Here is a 24,392-nt window from a genome sequence, read left to right on the forward strand (position 1 = left end):
CCAATTTACACACAAAGACCGTTTACAACGACATATAGCTGATATACTTACAAACGTACTCTATACTACTAATAATAATAATAGCTAATAATAACATTAACGTTTATACGATGTGGGTGGCCATGTTGAAATTACGCCGAGGCTTGAACTGGTGGTTGAAAAATCCTACGCCGAGTTATAATCGAATGTTGCATTATTTTGTTCACGACACCGTCTACGTCATTTTCTTGCGACTGTCGCTGACAGCACCATGTGAATGTCGATATATACCATTCATCAAATTATTTAATTTGTCAAGGTAAGGTATTATGCTACAATAATGGAATATCCGATGCATTTCCCTGCCTGATATATTAGAAGTAGATAGAAGGACGCATGTCCCCTGACACTGGCGTTTCATAGGAGGTGGAACTTCCTCTTGCTCGACAAGGTCAGAATTTGCTTGATGGTAGAAACATAGAATTATATACTGTAGTGTTACACACCATTATCTAACGTTACATCCACACAAAGCCCCCGGTCTGAAGAGTTTGAGGTCTCGTTTCAGTGTTCATATTTCTGCTTTCGTTAGCCAACAAGATAGCTGTTCATCATGCATTGAAGCAGCTGCATTTTGAGTTAGGCTACGTTCTGCTTCTTGGGCAGCATCCAGCAAGACGAGAGATGTTAAAACATGTTGTTGAAAGTTAATTGAGACTGATGTCTGAAGATGTTTTTGCCTCTTAAATACGATGAAGGAAACCATCCTGGTTTGGTAGAATCAGTGATTGCCAATTGTATGCCCATGCAATTGATGGTTGACTTGACCCTTGCACAAGACATTTTGATTTTACACAGTGGTGGACAAGGAGGCAATTTCCACCCTACATTGTGGGGAGCGCTTTGAGTGTCTAGAAAAGCGCCATATAAATTCATTCATTCATTCATTCATTCATTCATTCATTCATTCATATGAAGCAGCATACATGTACAGCCCAACGTTTATCTCCTTCTGTCTCACAGGTGTCTGTGGGATGGTGAGTCTGACTGCTACATTGTGAGAAGCTGTCTTTCAGGCCCCAGCCTGTCCTTCTCTTTGGCCCTTGTCCTGTCTCTCTCTCCATGACCAGCCGCCTACTAGGCAGATGTGCCCGTCTCCTCTCCAGGGGGTCACCACAGGCTGCAGCTGGGGCTGCCCGCCTGCCTGTCCCCGTGGTTGGCCCTGCGGAGGAGCCACTGTGGGCCCAGGCCTGGCCACGGGCCTCAGTGAGGCCGCTGTGTGAGGCCAGTTTCACTCCGGTACAGCCGGATGTTCCCAGGGTGCCTAAATACACGGAGCTGGATAAGCTGGTGGAAAATGCAGCAACTCCGGAGGAAATCCTGGCAGCCTGGGAAGAGCACGGTGGAAATGGCAACCATGCCGCTATTGCCTTGATAAAAGTGACTCGATTGTTCCAAGGGGACAAGTCTAAAACATGCCCGTCTACGCTGATGATGGATGGCAGGTTGCAGGACATGATGGACGCCATACTTGGACAGGTAGGGGAAGCCATGTTGACTGTGGTGCGTGTTTACAGCAATAGGCACTTGTGTTTTGTGTCGACACGTTATGTCCGCAAAGATAACAATTTGCGTGTGTTTTCTCGCCCCCAGGTTTCCTGCGTGTGGAACGGCACATTAGTCACTGTCCTGCGGGCTCTCCGGACCCTCGGCCTGCCCTCCAGCTCTCCCGTGCTGAGCTCTGTTCAGATGGAGGTGCTGTGGCGAATGCGCAGGCTGTCCTACAAGCAGCTTGCCTTCCTGGTAGACTGGGGGTCAGGGTTGAAAGGCCTGCAGGATGTCACGATAATGACGTCGGCGTTGAAACAGCTGGAACTACGCTGGACCGAGATCTCCGATACTAAAACCGTCAGCACGCTGATATTCAAAGGAGAATATATGTCGCCTACGCTGATGGACAGGCTAGAGGACAAGGTAACGACCCCTGATGGCACATGTTGCCACTTTACACATTAAAGGACCAGACCAGTCTTTTTAAAGAGAAGATGGATGTATATTAATAGGGGTGCACCGATATGAAAATTGGCCACCGATACCGATACCGATTGTTCAAGTAACACAATCGGCCGATACCGATACCGATATTTGTGTATTATTTGTATAGTATTTGTAATTCTTTTTAATATTTTCTTTTTTTAATATATTTTTTTTGTAATATATATATATTTTTTAATGAAACTACTGTATATTTGTATGTGTATGTTTGTATTTGTAGGCCTCTTTACTTACTTAAAAAAAGGAAACATCAAGAAATATGTTTATGGTATTAATTCTACCATGCCATGTAGCACTATCCCTCTCCCAGTATCGTCTGGCGGCCTGCAGATGGATACTGTTCTCTCAACCAATGCAATATAACCATTTTGATTGACAGTCGATTCGGCCAATTACGCCACACCGCTAGCACCCACCTCCTGCTGTTCTTACCACCAATCGGCAAGCGTTTATTCATTTTCTACTTTCGGGCATGCCGCCATTGTTCTGTTTGCGAGAGCACAACAAACTTAACGTAGCTACGTTAGCTGCCCGGCCCGCCGACCAGCGCTCCACAGCATGACCAAATGAGACATAATGATTTTACTGCAACAAATGTTATAATAAAACAAAGCCTTTCTATACATTTGTCTGGTTGAAAACTTTATTAACAGATTGCAGAATGGGTAGTTGGGTACGGAATGAGCAACGGAATGGAACTGAGCTATGAACGGACTAACGGAGTAATGCCTTGCTTACTGCTATCTTCGGGTAAATAATATGCTTGTTATTGAACGTGTAACACTAACTATATAACGAATGTTTGTGTCATTTTAACAGCAGATACTTTCTTAAATGCCATCTTCCCGAGAGAGGGTGTTGACGGGGAGTTGTGTTATTAATAGCATTGAACAGCTAACCGAAAGCTAGCATTAACTATTGTTAAAGGTTTAGCCATAACGTTACCTTGGCTAAAGTTGGGGCTATTCATAATCCAGCAATAATGGCTGCAGACCTGCAAGCAAAGTACAGCAAGTTGGCAAAGGACTATTCCAACGCAAATCACATTTTCACCAGTAACGTTAGTCTTGCATCTCCCGGTAGCTAATGCTAGCTAACCTAGCTCATGTTAGCGTCGTCACTGAGCGACCACCTCGCGTACACAATTAATGACATGTTGCGGACAGCCATATCGGTGACAATGTTTAGCTTTTAGTGCCAAATGATAAGAGTGAAGCGGAGTCTCAAAAGAGAATGTTGAATATTTAGTAGTAACTTTGATGCAGTAGCTTGTGTGTGTGTGTGTGGGGGACTGGGGCGGGGCCGGCGTTGTGCAGGATGCGACTGAATTTATCGGCTACTGCCATCGGCACATCCGAGCTTATCGGCCGATAGGCCGACTGCAGTCAACAAGGCACTTATCGGCCGATATCGATACCCGACCGATACATCGGTGCACCCCTATATATTAATTCCCATGGGGAAAATTCTGCGGTCATAGCGGCACAGGGGCAGCAGTTGCCTAAAGGTTAGAGAAGTGGGTTTGTGACCGGAAGGTCGCCGGTTTGATCCCCGGGACCGGCAGGAAAAATCTGGGCTGGTGGAAGTGAATTCATAACTCTCTCCCATCCCCTTAACACCAACCGCTGAAGTGCCTTTGAGCAAGGCACTTAACCCCCAACTGCTCCAGTGGAGTTGCTCAGCGGCCAATGGTGTCGGACTGTGGTTGGGCAGCTCCCAGGTGTGAATGGAACTGTGTGAATGTGAAGCAGGGCGTTCCTGAAAAAGTGCATCAGCTCAGCGAACCTACCCTGGGTAAATAAAGGTTAAACAAACAAACAAAAAACAGGAGATGGGGAGGGGAGGTACAGGCAGGGTAATAGAAATAAAAACATATAAGAATAAATATAATAGGCGGTCAGGTGGCGTAGCGGAGATTGTGCTCGTCACCAATGCAAGAGGCTGCGGTCTCGACTCCCGGAGAGTCAGCATTGCCTTGGCTCGGGCTGATCGCTATACTAACTCGTTTGGCTGAGTTAGGGGGAGGGGAGCCTGGGCGTTGTGGACAGCGACCCCTACAGTTCGGTCGGGGCGCCTGCTCAGCGAAGGTAGGATCTGGTGAGAGGTAGTGCAGCCTCCCACACGTTACACTCTCCCAGTGAGAATCTGCGCGGCCAGGCTGGCTGCCGGCTGGCTGCACATGCGTCGGAGGAAAGCATGTGACAGTCTCCGGCCTCTCGGACCAACAGTAGGGGAAAGTGCGCAACAACCAGGAAGGGGGTTGTGAATTGGCATAACGACTAACAGTGGGATGGGAGAAAAATCGGAAAAAGAAGGAGGGGGAAAAAGATAATAAAAAAAAAAAGAATAAATATAATATCACAATGCAAGTGTGTGTACAGCCCACCCTGGTATGATGTAGAGATTCTATCCTAAGTCAACCCCATGTACAAATATTAGGGATGTGCATAATGGTTATTATGAAAACCGGTTAGCTGTGTTTTTCTTTTACCATACTTGGTTCCAAGTGGTCTGCCGTGCGCACAATCTGCCCAGTTCACATTCTAATTCTCTCTGTCAATGGGACTACACAAATCTATCTAACGTTACCAGACGACCAGGGGTGCGTTGCTCATGGGACGGGGTTTCACGGCGAGCAACCGGCTCTGTGAGCAGAAGCATGCACACGCGTGCACACTAGGGGTGGGAATCGCCAGAGACCTCGTGATACGATACTTGAGCCGCGATACGATAGTATCACGATACTCTATATATTGCGAATATTGCGATATCTTTTTTAATAATTTTTTTAAAATTTAATTTATTACCTTTTTTCAACTGCAAAGTAAAACTGTCAACATGTTTTATCTAATAAAATAAAGTTCAGTCTGTTCATCTCACTTCAATAATTTTTATTGCAGAACATGGTATTTTCTCAAGCAGACAGATGTAAACACTGTAATCTGTGTTGCATGTACCTGACAAACTGAACTGTTTGTATTAGTCATATTCCAACTTAACTGAATGCATATGTGTGTGTGTGGACTACTGTACTATTACAGGTATTGAAATGAACAATGCAACTTCCTTATACAATTTTTTTTTTAAATTTTGTATGAATAATTAAATATCGATACTTGGCGTCCCTGTATCGATACAGTATCGCCACGCAACGTATCGCGATACTACTACGTATCGATTTTTCGTGATTTACTCATCATTAGTAGCAACACTTGTAAAACTGAAACTCACGTCCACGGTACAGCAAAACTCAGGGGTTTGTGTGGCACCGTGGACAGGCACCACTCTCATTCCCAAAACAATTAACAAACAATGCCATGTGCAGCGCATCGATATTGTTGCATCTTCTGACGTGACAATGGAGCCAAGTAAACACGACCTTTGATATGCCCACAACGATGGGACTTATAATTGACCATATATTCGTTTCACCACACAGAACAAACGCCCACTAACGCTCATAACGTTATTCCCAGGGTCTTTCTTGGGCAGTATTGTATGTCCTTTCACTCCTTTGATGATCCATGACCAGCCAGTCCTTTGATAATTGTCAGCCTGTTGACCCTTCTGACTTTGGCCTGCAAAGGTCCAACTCTTATATTTTTTCATTTTCTTTTACACAGTTTACAGTAGACTACTTCATGTGTGCTAAATTAATCTTCCCTTTTGACTGTTTAATACACAGGCAATGTCGGAACTCAACAAGTACTACACACTGAGGCACACGCATGCCCAGTGTAGTGAAAGGTCTTGAGAAATGCGTTTTCAGGAGAATTGGTATAGACTGAAATCTTTTCTGGGGCGGCGATAACAATGCACATGTAAACTAAAAGTACGAATGAGTCGGTCGCAGACAGTCAACCATCACCTCAGCTGATTATTGTGGCCACCTGTGGATCCTATGGTCCCAGGTTCAAATCCACTCGGTAGGTTTACGGCTGACGACCAAATAGTCATAGAATAGTTGATTTTAACACATTCTCTGCCACGCTTATATCCATCACTGTTTGATCTCTGCCAGCACTGTAAGTCTATGGAGATGTTCACCTTCTTTGCAGGGCTATAACTTTTTAAATTGTATTGCTAAATTGACATTACTATGGCCCATTCAACATCGATTATCTATCGTTCAGGATGTAGGAACGTTTTACTTTTTCATTCACACATTCATACGAAAATACCGTTTAGAGTATAAATATGTTTTTATCGTTTTCTGCAGTATTTCCCAGAACGTGAGATATAGGCACAAATGCATATATTAGATCATCAAATGCAGTTTGATACCGATCGACGCTATATTAAGTATTTCAACTGTACATGGTCCTAAACGTTATGACTGATCATGCGCGGGTGAACGGAGGGAGGGGGGGTAGTTTATAATTCCGTGATAGTCGTTAAATGCTTCATCTAGTATGGGTGATATATTGATCAGAGCAGTTTGTATCGATAATGATAAACACTCACGCTGAAACTCACGGCATCCTCCTCTTAGCGTTGGGCGATGATACTGGAGCAAACAGATCCCAGTTATGTGATGGGGATCGAGGCGATAATACGAATACACGCCCAAATCATGTTGTTTATTGAGTTATGGCAACAATCCATATACACGGTGTGTGTATTGAGTCCCGCGACGATTTACGAGTGGCCGGACGGAATAGGGAGATGCACCGGGATCACAAGAGATCCACTTCCGGTTGCAACTCGCCGATCAGCCACCAGGTGGCAGTATTGAAGCGTTTCAGAGTTGTGCTGGCTCAGACAGCATCAGACCAGCCTTCGTGATGGAAATATGAATACTATGGCGAAAATATGAAATATGATCAGAATAACGTTGTACGCCGTGATCTGGCAGAATTTGCATGAACTTGAAACACGTCGTAAGCCGTTTCCGGCGGAGAAAGGGTTAATGGACAAAATTCTTTACATTGCATGTCTTTTCACATATGGATGCAATAATGCAGAGGGACCTCTTTAAACATAGTAGTACATATAAAATGCCAATACATACTTTAAAGAATTTGTCATGCCATAACATAGATCATACATATTATTACGTAGTAATGACTAATAACTAATTCAGCATAAAAAAAAACTCATAGTAGACTTTAAGGTATCCAATCAGGTGTATTCCATGTGGGGAAATGGGAAGTAGGGAGGGGATACATATAAACAATATTCATTTTGGACCCACAACATTTTCTAAATTACAAATTAATTAATCAATAGTTTCTTTTTATGGGGGGGCAATACTTTTATTCCACACATTTCTAAACGCTCTGTGGATGTGTATATATCTATATTTCTTTAAATTATTACTCTACATACAAATTTCATATAGCACCTTTTAAGACTCAGATATTTCCGGACTAAATCACCAAGACAGGGCAGCCCTTAGTCCGAACATTCAATCTGAAACTACTAAGCATAACTATGCATTCTCTCTCTCTCTCTCTCTCTCTCTCTCTCTCTCTCTCTCTCTCTCGCTCTCAGGCGTTGGAGCTGGCAGAGGCCTTCTCTGCTGAAGACATTGGCAGGGTGTGTGTCTCTGTGGCCCATCAGAAGCGTCGGTCTGTCCCTCTGCTCAGAGCTCTGTCCTATCACCTTCTCCAGAAGCCCGCTGCTGACCTCACCACTCCCCTGCTGCTGGATATGGCCTATGCCTATGGTAATGATAATAATAATAACTTTATTTGTATAGCACTTTTCATACAGAAGTTGCAGTTCAAAGTGCTAGGATAATGATTCCTAGGGATGCAACAAACAATACACCTCTGTGTTTGGGTCACGGTTTTTCGGTAGGCATTTTGTGAGTAAGGAGAAAATAAATGCTAATATTTATTTATTCCCAAATATTATTTATATTTTGCTTATTGGCAAATATAAAATAAATGTGTTTACGTATATCTAAAAAAAAATTATATTTATATTTATGTCACAATATTTGCTGCGTTATCTGTGGTTACTGTGAGTGTCTCCAACTCCCACTCAGTCACTGCATCTGTCAACTCCTCTGCCAAGTGAGCGCTTGTATGACTTTCATAAGGGCGAGGCATTTGAATTACTGCACTCTTCATCTCCCAATCCGACATATAGTGGACCGTCACAGTGAGGTAACTCTCTGTTGCCCGAGAGGTCACAACTATCCAAGGCTCTTGTGTTTTTGCCAATTCGTCTTCAATGCCTTTGCGCGTTGTTTCAGAGAAGTTGGGAATGACTTTGGTGCTGAAAAAAGAGGACACTGTAACGCGGATTGAGTGTTTCCGTTAGGTGACGAAAGCCCACATCTCCAACCACGGAAAAGGGCTGAAAGTCTTTTGCAATGAACGTCTCCAATGCACTTGCTATTTTTGTGTGTTTTTCTGAACCAGTAGGATAGGCTTGTTGGAAGGCATTAGCAAGAGACTGCTGTGTTTTCACTGACCGTGTTCTTACCTGTTGGACTGTCCTGCTTCCAGACAGTGATATTGCTGGCTGGTGGTGGCGCAGATATGCACTCATATTGAAGTGTTTCCAATTCCATTAGGTGTGAAGCAACCGTTGCAGACCCTGTATTTCTTTCCTTCGTCATTGTCTTCAAGCCAAAACTGCAATGTCCCCACACTGCTGCCTCTCGACTCCGCTCGCCGTGTTCAAGTGTTGTGTCCGACTGACTCCAGTGTTGCTGTCACCCCAACATCTGCGTTTAGTGATTTGGATATTAGATTAGATTATACTTTATTGTCATTATATTTGCATACAAGATTTGGGACTCAAAAACTTAAAGTGCAGTAGTGGAAGCAAATATAAAATCACACAAGTAATGAAAGAGAAACGTAAAATACTACAAAATAACAACAATATACAAAATAACAATATACAAAATATGCGGTCCAGGAGAGTCAGCAGATATGGGGCTTCCGAGCAACTTGAAGGAGCTGACTCTCTCCACATCCTCGCCGTTGATGCAAAGGGGGCGGGGGGGGGGTCTGCACTGTTCTTCCTGAAGTCAAGGATATTATTTACTTATCCCAGAGTGTGGACACGGAGCCAATTGGGAGAGAAATTCAATGCATGGAAACTAAGTTTTTGTCATGCAGCAAACACACATGGTGTGCCACACACAGGGGACCAATCCAACAGAGTTGAGATAAGATAAGATGCAAACTCCACACAGAAAGGCCCGGGAGATACCCTGCCTGGGTACCTGGCAACCTGGCCCCCAAGCGTGAATCGAAACCCAGGACCTTCTTGTTGTGAGGCGACAGCGTTAACCCCTACACCACCTAGTAACATGAAAGCAGTACTGTCTTATCTGTATGTCATATATGTTATGATGAATTGAAAATGGGGGACCCTGATGTAAACAAGACGAAAGTCTTTCTCTGGTCTGCATCCCCTTAACAATTGTGTGTATTGGCGGCTAGGTGGTGTAGTGGGCAAGGCGCTCGCCATCAACGCTGGAGACGCTGGGTTCGAATCCAGCTCTCGGCGTTGCTATCAGCTTGGCTGGTCGTTCATACTAACACAATTGGCAGTGTTAGGGGTGGGAAAGCTGATGGGTGGGTCCTGGGCGTTGTGGACAGCGACCCCTACAGTTCGGTCGGGGCGCCTGCACAGCGAGGGTAGGATCTGGAGGGAGGTAGTGTGACCTTCCACACGTTACACTCTCCCGGTGAGAATCTGCGCTGCCAGGCTGGCTGCCGGCTGGCTGCACATGCGTCGGAGGAAAGCATGTGACAGTCTCCGGCCTCCCGGACCAACAGTAGGGGGGAGTGCGCAACAACCAGGAAGGGGGTTGGGAATTGGCATAACGACTAACAGTGGGATGGGAGAAAAATCGGAAAAAGGAGGGGGAAAAAAGATAATAAAAAAAAATAAAAATAATTGTGTGTATTGAGCTGTACTGTATTGTACCCATTCTGCAATCTGTTAATACAATTTTCAATCAATCAATCCGCCTCGTACCGTCAAATTAATCTTTTTCATCTTTGTTTCCTTCCAGGGAAGTTGAATTTCCACAATCCTCTGGTGCTTCAGCGAATGGCCTCGGAGTTATTACCCAGAGTACCCGAGCTCAGTCCAGTCGATGTCACACGCTGTGCTAAATCCCTGGGCTTCCTCAAGTGGCTTCACCTCCCGCTGTTTGAGGCCTTCACTGAGGTCAGTCTCGCACTGGGACCAATGCCATCCCTGTCCCAATTAATTTTCAACATTGAGATGACCATATTTCATCATTTGTATGCTTTCTTTCTTACCTATTCACATTCCTCTCTAGGGCTGGTTTCCCTCGTAGTTATTCACATTCCTCTCTAGGGCTGGTTTCCCTCGTAGTTATTCACATTCCTCTCTAGGGCTGGTTTCCCTCGTAGTTATTCACATTCCTCTCTAGGGCTGGTTTCCCTCGTATTTATTCATATTCCTCTCTAGGGCTGGTTTCCCTCGTAGTTATTCACATTCCTCTCTAGGGCTGGTTTCCCTCGTAGTTATTCATATTCCTCTCTAGGGCTGGTTTCCCTCGTAGTTATTCACATTCCTCTAGGGCTGGTTTCCCTCGTAGTTATTCATATTCCTCTCTAGGGCTGGTTTTCCTCGTAGTTATTCATATTCCTCTCTAGGGCTGGTTTCCCTCGTAGTTATTCATATTCCTCTCTAGGGCTGGTTTCCCTCGTATTTATTCACATTCCTCTCTAGGGCTGGTTTCCCTCGTAGTTATTCACATTCCTCTCTAGGGCTGGTTTCCCTCGTAGTTATTCACATTCCTCTCTAGGGCTGGTTTCCCTCGTATTTATTCATATTCCTCTAGGGCTGGTTTCCCTCGTAGTTATTCACATTCCTCTCTAGGGCTGGTTTCCCTCGTAGTTATTCATATTCCTCTCTAGGGCTGGTTTCCCTCGTAGTTATTCATATTCCTCTCTAGGGCTGGTTTTCCTCGTAGTTATTCACATTCCTCTCTAGGGCTGGTTTCCCTCGTAGTTATTTATATTCCTCTCTAGGGCTGGTTTCCCTCGTAGTTATTCATATTCCTCTAGGGCTGGTTTCCCTCGTATTTATTCATATTCCTCTCTAGGGCTGGTTTCCCTCGTAGTTATTCACATTCCTCTATAGGGCTGGTTTCCCTCGTAGTTATTCACATTCCTCTCTAGGGCTGGTTTCCCTCGTAGTTATTCATATTCCTCTCTAGGGCTGGTTTCCCTCGTATTTATTCATATTCCTCTCTAGGGCTGGTTTCCCTCGTAGTTATTCACATTCCTCTCTAGGGCTGGTTTCCCTCGTAGTTATTCACATTCCTCTCTAGGGCTGGTTTCCCTCGTAGTTATTCACATTCCTCTCTAGGGCTGGTTTCCCTCGTATTTATTCATATTCCTCTAGGGCTGGTTTCCCTCGTAGTTATTCACATTCCTCTCTAGGGCTGGTTTCCCTCGTAGTTATTCATATTCCTCTCTAGGGCTGGTTTCCCTCGTAGTTATTCATATTCCTCCCTAGGGCTGGTTTTCCTCGTAGTTATTCACATTCCTCTCTAGGGCTGGTTTCCCTCGTAGTTATTTATATTCCTCTCTAGGGCTGGTTTCCCTCGTAGTTATTCATATTCCTCTCTAGGGCTGGTTTCCCTCGTATTTATTCATATTCCTCTCTAGGGCTGGTTTCCCTCGTAGTTATTCACATTCCTCTATAGGGCTGGTTTCCCTCGTAGTTATTCACATTCCTCTCTAGGGCTGGTTTCCCTCGTAGTTATTCATATTCCTCTCTAGGGCTGGTTTCCCTCGTATTTATTCACATTCCTCTCTAGGGCTGGTTTCCCTCGTAGTTATTCATATTCCTCTCTAGGGCTGGTTTCCCTCGTATTTATTCACATACCTCTCTAGGGCTGGTTTCCCTCGTAGTTATTCATATTCCTCTCTAGGGCTGGGTATCATTTGAAAAATAAATTCTATACCGGTGCCAATACAGATACTTGGGATTTCATCCCGTATACCAAAACAATAAATTTTCTTCTATACCTTACTTTGCTGAGTGTAAACAGGTTTTTTATGCATTAACCTCTTTTTCAATTCAACAAAATAAGCCAAGAACCTCTCAAACGCTTCTGTGTAGGGTTGAGGGGACACTGACATCGACGACAGGGCTGTGTGAATACTAGCACACGTGGCGGAGTGTGGAGTGTTATCAATAATGTTTTGCTGTCGCAGAATTAGCCGTTAGCCAAAATCAACGAAGGCAGTATTGAACGAGGCGTCACAGACGCTTGGCAGGTCAGCAGAAATGAGGACATGGCTGTTGAGAAGTAGGCTGACTGGAGAGATCCCCTTCCGATACATTTACATTCAGTCATGTAGCTGACACTTTTATCCAAAGTTCTGTACAACAGGTCAGCAGGAAGGGTGCAACTCTTTCAGCTAAGTAACAATGTTCGTCAAACGGTGTTGAACTTGGGTGTTACAGTCTTATAGTGCATAGTAGTAGAGACATATTGGCATAGTAGGTAGTAATATAGGCAAGGATGATTATTTAGTAGCAAAGTGTGTGATCGTAAATGACACAGGACTCAAAAAGTAAAGAGGTTGGATACCCAGCCCTTTCTTTCTTTCTTTCTTTCTTTCTTTCTTTCTTTCTTTCTTTCTTTCTTTCTTTCTTTCTTTCTTTCTTTCTTTCTTTCTTTCTTTCTTTCTTTCTTTCTTTCTTTCTTTCTTTCTTTCTTTCTTTCTTTCTTTCTTTCTTTCTTTCTTTCTTTCTTTCTTTCTTTCTTTCTTTCTTTCACTCGCTCTCACTCTTTTTTCTCTCTCTCTCTCTCTCTCTCTCTCTCTCTCTCTCTCTCTCTCTCTCTCTCTCTCTCTCTCTCTCTCTCTCTAGCACTACATAGCCAACTGTCAGAGGTACAGTATTCATCAGCTGAGTAACATGCTCATGACGTTAGCCAGACTGGGCTACCAGGTCAACAAAGGGGAGGAGTTCTACAGCAAGGTAAACTTACTTTGAAAGTTGTGTGTGATTTATTACTCAAGATCACATCTCCTTTTTGGAGTTAACTGTACAATATTTTAGTTTTGGAAGAGAAATCTGAAATCGATGGTGTACTTCCATAACTGAATATACAAACTCCTGGGACACCGTTTGAAGCTATAAAGCTATGTGAAAATGAACGGTTTCATTAGCTGTGATTACATGGACAATATTTCCTCAACCCGAATCCTTTAGACTGGGGATTTCAAATCAATCGTTTACATGGACGGTAAATAAACTGAACCGCGTTTACGTGACCCAAAGAATGTAATCAGAATATCACTTGTTTGGGCAACAAGCCCAGAAAGACCTGACTACACCTAGACCCTGTTACACTCGCCACCTAGTCTGCTGCTTATTAAGAAACAACAGAGAGTCAAATACTGTGCCCAGCAGCACATGCGAGTTAATTTTGATAGTTCTGTGCATCGCTGTCAACATTTGTTGTCTCAAGGCTTCCAGCCTTGCTCATCCCCAGCTGTAATAAAAAGCCATGCTAGCCAGGGACCAGCAGCCTCCCACCATGGTCCTTGTGTCCGACATCTTCACTTGGATAACTTGGATAGAAGAACACGTTGGACATTCACTACACGGACCGACCATCGAGGCATTCAGCGGTCCTTTTAGCTAACACTAATATTCCAATAAAGGCATTCAGCGGTCCTTTTAACTAACGCTAATATTCCAATAAAGACATTCAACGGTCCTTTTAGCTAACGCTAATATTCCAATAAAGACATTCAACGGTCCTTTTAGCTAACTCTAATATTCCAATAAAGACATTCAACAGTCCTTTTAGCTAACTCTAATATTCCAATAAAGACATTCAACAGTCCTTTTAGCTAACTCTAATATTCCAATAAAGACATTCAACGGTCCTTTTAGCTAACGCTAATATTCCAATAAAGACATTCAGCGGTCCTTTTAGCTAACGCTATTATTCCAATAAAGACATTCAACGGTCCTTTTAGCTAATGCTAATATTCCAATAAAGACATTCAGCGAGATCAGGCCAGTCTCTTCCGATTGAGGTGATTACATTGGGCTATTATTCTGATTATTAGTGGAATATTAGGGTCCATGTTAATACAGCTACTGTACAGCTACTGTGTTTATGATGGCACAGCAGGCAAAAACGAACATTTACTATTCAAACGAGGATCCTCTAGGCTTACATTTGTTTCACTCTACTTCAAAATAATTTTGCTTTGATTTATGATGACATAGGATAGAATACTTCAAAGAATTACACGTAGGCCTATAGTAAAGATGTTGTGTAAACGAATTGCAGGCCTTTCCCCAAACTGCATAGTGCACTTTTAAATGTACTTTAATTTAATTAAGTTTCTTGCATACTAGGGATGCCCCGATCGATCGGCCAGCAATCGGTATCGGCTGATATTCACTAAAATAGCTGGATCGGGTATCGGTAAAAAAAATTATTTTATTTTTATTTTTTTATTTATAATAAGAAATAACAATTCAGTACATATCTATTTGTTAATTTGTTACATTTAGTTTCACTAAGTTAGGAAAGTAATGTTTTAAGTCAAGCCTGATGTTGCCTTGCACAAAAGAATGATCCCAGTCTCTTCCACACAGTGAGGCATACAGTTTATTAATTGAACAATGGGTATTTACATTACATTTAGTCATTTAGCTGACTCTTTTATCCAAAGCGACTTACAAGTTCTGTACGACAAGTCATCAGGAAGGGCACAACTCAGTTGAGTAACAATGTTGGTTACAATTTTGGTCCTACAGTGTAGGTTAGTATCTTAGGACAAGTGCCTGACAGTAAGGTTAGATTATTTAGATTTTTTTTAACAACCAAAAACAATCGGAATCGGCAGTGTATCGGCCGATATGGCTCATAGAAGATCGTTGATCGGTATCTGTGGCAAAAAACGTGATCGGGGCATCCCTATTGCATACAGTACTGTCCTACAAAGGCTAACTGCCGTAACTCCAATTTTGGTAGAAATTGAGGTATGACTGAAATATAACCTTTTATCTTGTCACTAAATGTCCTGGTTCAATCTGGTTCTGTTCTAGAGGAAATGGGTGTAAACATTTTAACTACAAAATCCAACCAAAACCCAAGCACCATTTACCATTTTTTAGCCTTCGTAGGGCAGCGTAGATAGCTAGTAGGGGTGTAACGGTACACAAAAACCACAGTTCGGTATGTACCTCGGTTTTGAAGTCACAGTTCGGTACAGGTTTTCGGTACAGTGGGGGAAAGTTTGGCTTTCCATGTTCCACTCGGGGGTGATGTAGTATGCAGTAACTAATTGTACTTGTAGGGCTGTCGACGAATATTCTATATTGAAATTAATAATCGAAAAAATACCTAAGGTCCAGTACTGAAACGGTTCGGTACGGATACGTGTACCTTTACACCCATAATAGCTAGCATGCGCTAGTTCTGATGCTTGGGTCTCGATATAACCACCATTCGTGGCCTCATGGGTAGGAACTGTGTGTCACCCTGTGTGCAGGTTCACACTGCCCTGCAGGACTCTCTCTCAGCCCTGGAGCCGTTCCTCCAGACGGACGTGGTGTGGTCTCTGTGTGTCCTACAGCAGGCCAAGCGCCGTCATCTCACCGCACTTACACAACCTGCACACATGACCAGACTCTCGGACGCAGGTAAACACACACAGCCCCCGCTCCCCCGTGGTCATAGCACTTCTCCTGTATGTCCTTCACGTCGGTAAGTAGGTTATCCTTTGTTGCTTTCGATTCGGAGACCACAAAACATCTGAGCTAGTAGGTCAGCCCGTGAAATGATTTTGCACAACGCGGTCGTCTGCTGGACGCTAATCGGGTGACTGCTCACGTTTCTGCTATAAAGCCCTGATCCGTGATTGTTTTGACTTTATCAGTGTGGGGAAGGTTTAGATGGACGTTTGAAGAGTTTGATTGGTAGTTGGAAAAAATGCAATTTGTAACTGCTGGAATATACAGCCGAATCCCGCCCCCATTTTTCCACGGGTGACTAAAAACACACTTCTTCAATCGATATATTTTTTCTTTGTGTTTTTACTGTCTTACTGATTTTTACTATTGTGTACTTTTCTACTAAGTACTAATAATTGAAACAAATTATGATATCAACCACCAACTAAGCACCAAGAACATTGGCTTAAAAAAATCTCAAAAGTCTGGCTAGTGGCTACAGCCTGCTAGAAGAGACTCATCATCTGGCTCAGCAGATGGCAGCATAGGACTGAATCACTCGTATTTTTTTAGCTGGACCGGCCCCATCATCTACAAGAGTCCAGGCTTGCGTTAATCCTCTCTCTCCCTCTTCCTCCCTCTCTCGTCAGCCGAGGGCAACGTGTCTCGCCTGGATAACTATCGGTTGAAGCTCCTCCACATCGCCGCTACCCTCCAGCTGGAGCACTCCGGGTCCCCGGCGCCCCTTCCGTCCTCCCTGACCGCCGGGGCCCGCAGTGCCTCCGTCTCCCCCCTGCAGAGCAGTCTCCGAGAGACACTACAGCGTCTGGTAGAGGAGACTGCGTCCCTGCGGACCGCGGTCGACACTGTCTACGGGTGGACCATGGGTAAGGAGATGGGGATGAAATATGTAAATGAATGCCATACACATTCACATTAACCCCTTAAGCCCGAAATTAATATCACGTCATAAATAGATCAATACAGTCCGTATTAATTAATGTTGCGATGTAGCCAAGAGTAAAGACCCTAACCCTGTCAAAACAGCAATCAAAGTGTATATTTTCAGCACTATGTTTATTTACCAATGATTTTAAGTGTTATTAGTGAAATATGAGTTTATAAATATCTCTGCGCATCCTGGTGTAAACCGGATGAATTAGACGCAAGGAAATAACGTATCATAAAAGCGTTGTAGTCCTAAGAGAGAGGAGACCCAGGGCTTTCAATGGACATCGAAATTTCATATAACTACACTACCCAGCTCACACCAGCCTTTGTCAAAGCTGTTGAAAATATTCTTAAAAAAAGGAACCTGAACGTTATTGCCATAAAATAGAATGTAGTTTGTTTCTTTACCCTTCTGTGAACGTCTAGGAAAAAACGTGTCTCAATCTGATGAGAAATGGCGGAGCTATTGGACATTATATAAAAAAGTAACTGTACTTACAGTAGATTTCATTCATGGTCTTTGCTGCCCTGTACTGGGCGCCTGGTGGTACTAAATCCAGATTTAACTCTGCCATTGGAAAGAGATGTGGCCTGATCCATAGATGTATGACATGGCCATAATAAGGTCATTTATAGGCCCTATATTCATATTTAAAATGGCATGTGTCCGGATGGCAAAATTCAGTACTGTATCTACAAAAAACCCTGTAAATCATCTGCCCTTTATTCATTTGCTTAGATTTCTTGTATACTTGATCTCAAATAGGTGCTGAATGAGCTCAGTTTTTTCACATCTGGTCAGTGTAGCATGGTGTTATTCACCGTCAAAGATGACAAATAAATAAAAATAATAATAATTAATATTTTCCTTTTGGTTCCTTTTCAATTTACTCAAGCATAGTAACAGACCCAATATTTCTGACACTGGGAATACTTGGGTATTTTCTGAAAATATGACTAGGGCTTAAGAGGTTAAAGGTGCTGTAAGTGGTATTTCTTTGTTAAAATCTGTGTTAAATCGCTCTACATTCCAACAGCCATCACCGATATAGAGTGTTTGGTCAGTAACATGTATACATATCTAGAGAGAACCCTAGATATTTGTACTACCAGATTTGCTTACTCCACTGGTAGACTATTTTACCCGTTTCAAGGACACATTTGTTTAAAACTAGTTTTTATTTATTGTTTTTTACCACTTTTGCAGTGTGGAGTGCTCTCTCCTGATTGGATGAAGTGGGAATGGGATACCTGAAAATGTATTTTTTGTTTACTGCAGATACTTGGAGACTCATGTTACTGACCAATGGAGCGCCACTTAGTGACCAAACATGGCACTGCAACTAAATAATACAGAAATACAATAGGCACATTTGTGACTGTTACAAGTGTAGAGCTATTATTCGAACATGTACACTTATTTTAACAACCCAGAAAAATACCACTTAATGCACCTTTTAAAAGCAGAATTATATTTCTGAGTGGGCTGTCGCCGCTCCTTTCTCAGACCATCATACCAAGTGCAGCCACCAGTTCAGTGTCGCTATGTGTTATTATTATTTTTTGCTACTATGGTCGTGAAATTGGTATTACATTTAGCTCTAAGTGGTATTTAAAAGGTCTTAAAAAGCCTTACATTTAAACCCTGTTATAAAGTTAATCTCTTTATGTACCTTTCAATGCACTTCACAGATGACTGATCATGTATTTATATGAACTTGTCTGTCAGTGTGTTGTGTAGACTTGCCATATTGTTCTTAAGTGATGATGTCATTTCATGACGTGTTTTAAAAATGCATAGTGTTGGTCTTGAGGGCATTTAGCCTCATGTTTTCTGTATTTTTTGTTGTTTTTCAATACTGTAATAATACTTTCTTCTGCATTTAATCTACATTTGGCTAAAGTATAAATATTTAAGAGTATTGGACCGGCTTGTCAGAAAGCTGTGTTAATAACCGACGTATGTTATTACCCCATCAGATGGTGAGCTTGTTGTGGACAGTGAGAACCAGCCTTTGGACCTGTTGGCGCTGACGGCCCCTCATCTTCCTGGAGGAGGGGGAGACCAGCCCTTACCTTCAGGGGCACGGCGGTGAGTCGGGCAGGGAGGGTAGGTTTTATACCAGTGGCAAGATAAGGTTCAACATCGAGCCAGCATAGCAAGTTCAGGTTTCAAGTTTGTTTATTATTTGTCACAATAAAATACATGTACTTTACGGTGACATGCTTGGTTCTGTATGAGCCCCTGTGAGTGTGCTTCATACAGTAAAAAAGTAAGTAAAAGAGGAATATACAATACAATATAAAATCTAAAGTACACATGCATTAAAGTGTTCCGTCTCCAGACGGATTTCAGTTTTTATTTAATTTTTTTGTCAATTTGATTTGGAGTCTGACAGAATTGGCTACCTGGTATAATATGATTTGTTGATGCATACAGATTGAAACAACATTTAGCCAATCAGAGGCGTCAAATATCATGAAAAAGGGCATTTTGACCACGCTGCTCGCAGTGCCCTCCCCCTCACAGACCCGTCTTGTCACAGACCCGTATCATTTGCACCGAAGATAGCAAGCGTGCAGGTCCTCTTTTAACACCACTGAAGCATTAAACAATGGCCCAGTAAACTATTCACTTTAGTTTACTACACAAGGCGTTGTCTAACGTTATCTAGCTGGCTAGCTGATAGCTCATAACATAATTGAAATTCGTTTTTGAAGCTGTGGCTAACGTTAGCTAGCTACCGATCTTCGGGTGGCTAACGTTAGCTACCTAGCAACTGTAGCTTGCTAATACGGGCTGTGCTGGCTGGCTACCTTTTTAATTCGCAATGGAGTGGAGCTAATTAAATGTACAAATCGATGTGATTGGCTGAGACTGTATTTTGTACGGTTGGCTGCCTGGCTGTTGTGGATTCGGGTAGCCAGCTAGCAGCTAACGTCAACTCAACGTCAACACTCTGTTGACACTGAGCGAGTTTGCCGACAGCAATGTAACAACAATATGGTCCGTGCGGAACCATTATCCCCAACACATAGTTCCGTGTGTGAATAATGTTGAGCCACCACAAAAGATGAATCCAAAGTTTAATATAGTAAGAATAGTACTAGGCTATATTATAACACATCTTTGCAAGTAGATTACATTAGCAAAATGCCCTTTTGACATGTAGCCTACATATTCATAATCATGAAAGTTTATTTGGAAGTATTTTATATTCTGTACTTAGTTTTAAAGTGGTCAGACAGTTCCCTCTGTGTGTAATACAGACAGTCTTCACACATTCATAAATAACACTTACAGAAAAGCTTATTGTGCACTGTAATACGTTTTGTTCAATGGGGGATTTTTTGATGTACAGAATACCGTGAAACCGTGGTATTTTTGCCCAAGGTTATCGTACCCTCAAAATGTCATACCGGCACATGCCTAGTTACACTATAGGCTACACTACTAGGTCTACACTATACTATAGTTTAAGGTCGCTTTCACACAGGGGCTGTTTGGTCCGGACTTTCGGACCAGAATTCGATAGTCCGGTTTTTCGGGTTTGTGTGAATGCGTGTCGAACTCGGTTCGCGGACCAAACAGGCGAACTCTGGTCCGGCTGAAAACGTAGGTCTCGGTTCGGCTTCAGCGGACCAAACGCGAACCAAATATAGGAAGTGATTATTATTACCACTGCTCGCAGCATTCATTCACTGCAAAACAAGCACACTGCATCTATCTCTTTATCTATCTATATATCTATATATCTGTGCATCTTGGGAAGAAGGAAGAAAAAACGCGGCTTATTATATTATTAATAAAACAGCTACTTGTGGGCTCTCATAAAAACACAGTGGTCTACAAGTTGTTTAGCGAGAGGATGGTGGTAATGTGCTTCAATAGAACAATGGATCAATGCCATGTCAAAACTCGCTCCGCTGATCTGGAGGGCTTGCAGACAGTCCACACACAGACACACACACACGCGCACGCACACACGGGCCGCAGCCACACACACGTTTCCACTGTCCAATAGCCGAGCGCCCTTTTCGACCGCGTGACATTGTTCAGAAGGTCTCGGTCCGCCTCACAGATTTCTATGTGAACGCAGGCGAACCAAATGAAGAATGCAACAATGTTGCAACTTCACCCCCAGAACCGCACCGAGTCCACCAAAACTATATGTGAAAGCGACCTAAGGCTACTTTCACTGTTTTACTGCATTACAGTACTGTTATATTGTCGTTTTTTTATCAATACAAAAAATATATTACATATATATTGTTGGTGCTCCTTACATTTAGGTGGGTGCTCCTAAATGTTTGCTGGTGCTCCCAACTTCAAACCAGTGCTACCAAGTAAAAATGTTAATTTCGAGCCCTGCATAATTTGAACTATTACATAATTTGAACTATAGACAATACATCATTTGAACTATACACAATACTGAATTTGAACTATACACAATACTGAATTAGAACTATACACAATACTGAATTTGAACTATAGACAATACATAATTTGAACTATACACAATACTGAAAGGTTACAGTATGTAGATTTGTTTATTTGTATGACGAAGTCAGTCAACCCTTGCAATCAGTTTCATTTAATGAATTGAAAACAGCATTGATATTACGTAAAAGCAAACTGGCAATAGAAAAGATGTTCAAAATGATCTAGTCCCCTTAAAACGCTAACGCTATTAAATAAAAATATATAGTGGAGGTTAAAATAAGAATATGACTTGGCCTGAAAAAAGTTCAGTCGGGAGATTTTTTTTGCTTTAATCCCTGAGTACAACCTAAATACAATCTAACTACAGTGAGGTACAAATGCAGACAATGAGGTACAAAACTTTAAGGTAAGGTGCAAATGAGGTATGAATGTGGTGCAAATCTCTTTAATAAATAGATACATATAATGTAGTGTTAAAGTGTCTAAAGTGAGTGTTAATAAGGTGAGTGTTTGTTTAAAAGTGAGTGTGTGGATGTGTGTGCAATGAGTGTAGATGTTGGGTTGTTACATAGAGTCATTGAGCATGGGGATAGAAGCACACCTCTGAAGAATGGTAAATGGATTGATTTAGTGCTCTTAATCAAAGCGCTCAACAACTTATGCCTCACATTCACCCATTCACTCACACAGTCACACACCAACAGCGGAGGCAACCATGCAAGGTGCCAACCTGCTTATCGGGAGCAGTTAAGGCTTGCTCAAGGACACTTAATGACACACTGGCCGGTAGGAGCCGGAATCGAACCGGGAACTTTTTTTTTTTTTTTTTTTATTATTGCAAAACAAAAATTATTAAAAGTCAGTACTCAACACATAATGCATAATGAAACTAACAGTCAAGGTGGTTAAAATTACATGCAAGTACAGAAACAAGATAAAAAAAAAAGTCTATAATAACATTTTAACCGTATACAGTGTATATCCAGCGAAATTACAATTATATAAATGTTTATATAGAACATACCCCTAATACCTATTTTCTAAAACCCTACACACATGCTCCAGCTCGAACCCCCCCCCTCCCGGACCCCTCCTTGGATAGTACCTCCATTATCCCTCACTCCTAACAGACACTACCATTATAAGCTAGCTTTTATTCTCTCCACCACTTCTACCCACATTGACATTTTGGATTCGTTGAGACCCAGAATTCTTGCTGTAGATATTTCTTGATATATCACATCGAGATATGTAAGAGACCAAACTTTCCGGCAAATTTTTTCCGGTTGAAACCAGCGTGATGCGATCAGTTTTTTAGCTACTGTGATACCCGATAAGACCAATCTCTTTAGCTGTGGATTTACTGCAAACTCAAAAACATCATTTAAAAGCAATACAGAGGGGTGTACTGGTATATTCCAAGATACGAGTTTTGATAATTGATGGGTCACATCTTTCCAGAATGCCTTAACTGGTGGGCAGTCCCAATACATGTGCATAAATGTCCCTTCGTCTCCATTTGTACATTGGGTGCATTTTGAGTCTTGTTTCAGGCCCATTCTGTTCAGTCTTATAGGAGTCAAGTATGTCCTGTGAATATAGTTAAGATTGATTTGTTGATGGTCCGGGTTCCTTGATGTAAGACGGACATTTGCCCATGCTTCTTGCCAATCAAAGTCACTTTCCAGGTCTGGAATATCCCTCCTCCAGACAGTGTCTAGTTGAAGGGTTTCATACGAGGACGTTAGTAATTGATAATAAAAACCTGATACAAAACCTCCCAATGTTTCTCTTTCATAGAAAAAATTGTGGTATCTGTGGTGTTCAACTGGTATGTGTAATGGAACACCGTGAGACCTCAAACATAGGCGTAACTGTATGTAAAAAAGCCATGTGGACTCGGTGAGGTTAAACTTTGTGCATATTTCTCCATAACTACAGAAGCCCTGGTTATTAAAAATATCCCCTAATGAGTGTATGCCTTGCTCTTCCCATATAGGGAATCTTATAGGACGTTTTCCCATTAAGAGTGCATTGTTATTGAATATGGGAGTGTGATTATGCCATTTTTGAGGGTTAGGAATTTTTTTTTGTGTTTCTCGCCATGTTCTGATTGCATGGGTAATTATGGGGCCAAATTCCCGCTCACAGTGCTTGATTGAAAGTTTAGTGTGTGCTATGTCCTTCAGTCTCTGTGGGGCTACTATGTTTTCTTCCAATTCTCTCCAAGATACCAAAGCCTGGGGATCAAACCATATTGTCAATGGTCTTAATGTGAAAGCCTTAAAAGATTGTAAAAAATCTGGAACTGCCATGCCACCGTCTGCTTTATTTCTCTGTGCGGTGGATCTTTTTATGCGAGGTGGTTTGTTATTCCAAATAAATTTGTATGTGGAGGATTGTAATCTTTTCCAGTAGCCCTCTGGAGGAGGTAACGGTAGCATTGAGCTGATGAAGTTGATTCTTGGTAATACATCCATCTTAACTATTGATACCCTTGCCTGTACTGAGTTTTTAAGTTTTGCCCACCTGTCCAGGTCGTCTTTGATTTTGTTCTGTATTTTTGTGTAATTGTGCTTCACCGTTTGCCTTATGGTGGGAAATATTTCCACCCCCAAGCATCTAAAATGTTTAACCATGGGTATCGCACCTGGGAGGGTTGTGTCTTTTTTTGCTCGGATGTTAAGAGGAAGGAAAGCCGACTTCGGCCAATTTATTTTAAATCCCGATAAATCACCAAAGTTCTCTATCAACTTGAGTAGATGCGGCAATGTGGTGTTGGGGTTTTGCATGAACAATATTACGTCGTCCGCATATAAACTAATTTTATGTTGTGTGCCCTTGATTACGATTGGTTCTATGTATTGGGATTGTCTTATATATTGTGCTAAAGGCTCTAATGATAGATCGAATAGTCCGGGACTAAGAGGGCAACCCTGTCTGGCTGAGCGTGATACCGGAAAGATTTCGGAGATGAATGTGCCTGTTGTAATCATGGCCGATGGGTCCTTGTATAGTACTTTAATCATATCAATGAATCCTTTTCCTAACCCCATCCTTTCTAATACTGCCCATAGAAACGACCATTCCAGCCTGTCAAATGCTTTCATAGCATCCAGGGATAGCATCGCCTTAGGTGTGGTGTCCTCTTTGTCTGCATCTAGTATGTGCAGTATTCGCCTTATGTTATCATTGATCAGGCGACCTCTTATGAAGCCAGTTTGGTCCGGATGAACTAAAGACGTCATATGCTTTTGCAATCTGATGGCTAATATCTTAGAGTACAGTTTGACATCGG

At 42.4% G+C, this 24,392-nt stretch overlaps 1 protein-coding gene across 1 annotated transcript in view; it reads left to right on the forward strand.

Moving 5' to 3' along the window:
* Window positions 1-212: 212 nt before the first annotated feature.
* tbrg4 (transforming growth factor beta regulator 4) overlaps window positions 213-24,392 on the forward strand; it is a 33,917-nt gene continuing 9,737 nt past the window's right edge. The window contains exons 1-9 of the mRNA XM_084335663.1: window positions 213-298; window positions 1,003-1,518; window positions 1,633-1,953; window positions 7,528-7,702; window positions 10,019-10,176; window positions 12,865-12,975; window positions 15,516-15,666; window positions 16,347-16,583; window positions 18,628-18,739. Coding sequence (XP_084191789.1) covers window positions 1,102-1,518; window positions 1,633-1,953; window positions 7,528-7,702; window positions 10,019-10,176; window positions 12,865-12,975; window positions 15,516-15,666; window positions 16,347-16,583; window positions 18,628-18,739 — 1,682 coding nt within the window. The 5' untranslated portion in view covers window positions 213-298; window positions 1,003-1,101. The remainder of the gene's footprint in view (window positions 299-1,002; window positions 1,519-1,632; window positions 1,954-7,527; window positions 7,703-10,018; window positions 10,177-12,864; window positions 12,976-15,515; window positions 15,667-16,346; window positions 16,584-18,627; window positions 18,740-24,392) is intronic.

The sequence above is a fragment of the Notolepis coatsorum genome, assembly GCF_963971535.1.
Source record: "Notolepis coatsorum genome assembly, chromosome: 19".
Classification (NCBI taxonomy): Eukaryota; Metazoa; Chordata; class Actinopteri; order Aulopiformes; family Paralepididae; genus Notolepis; species Notolepis coatsorum.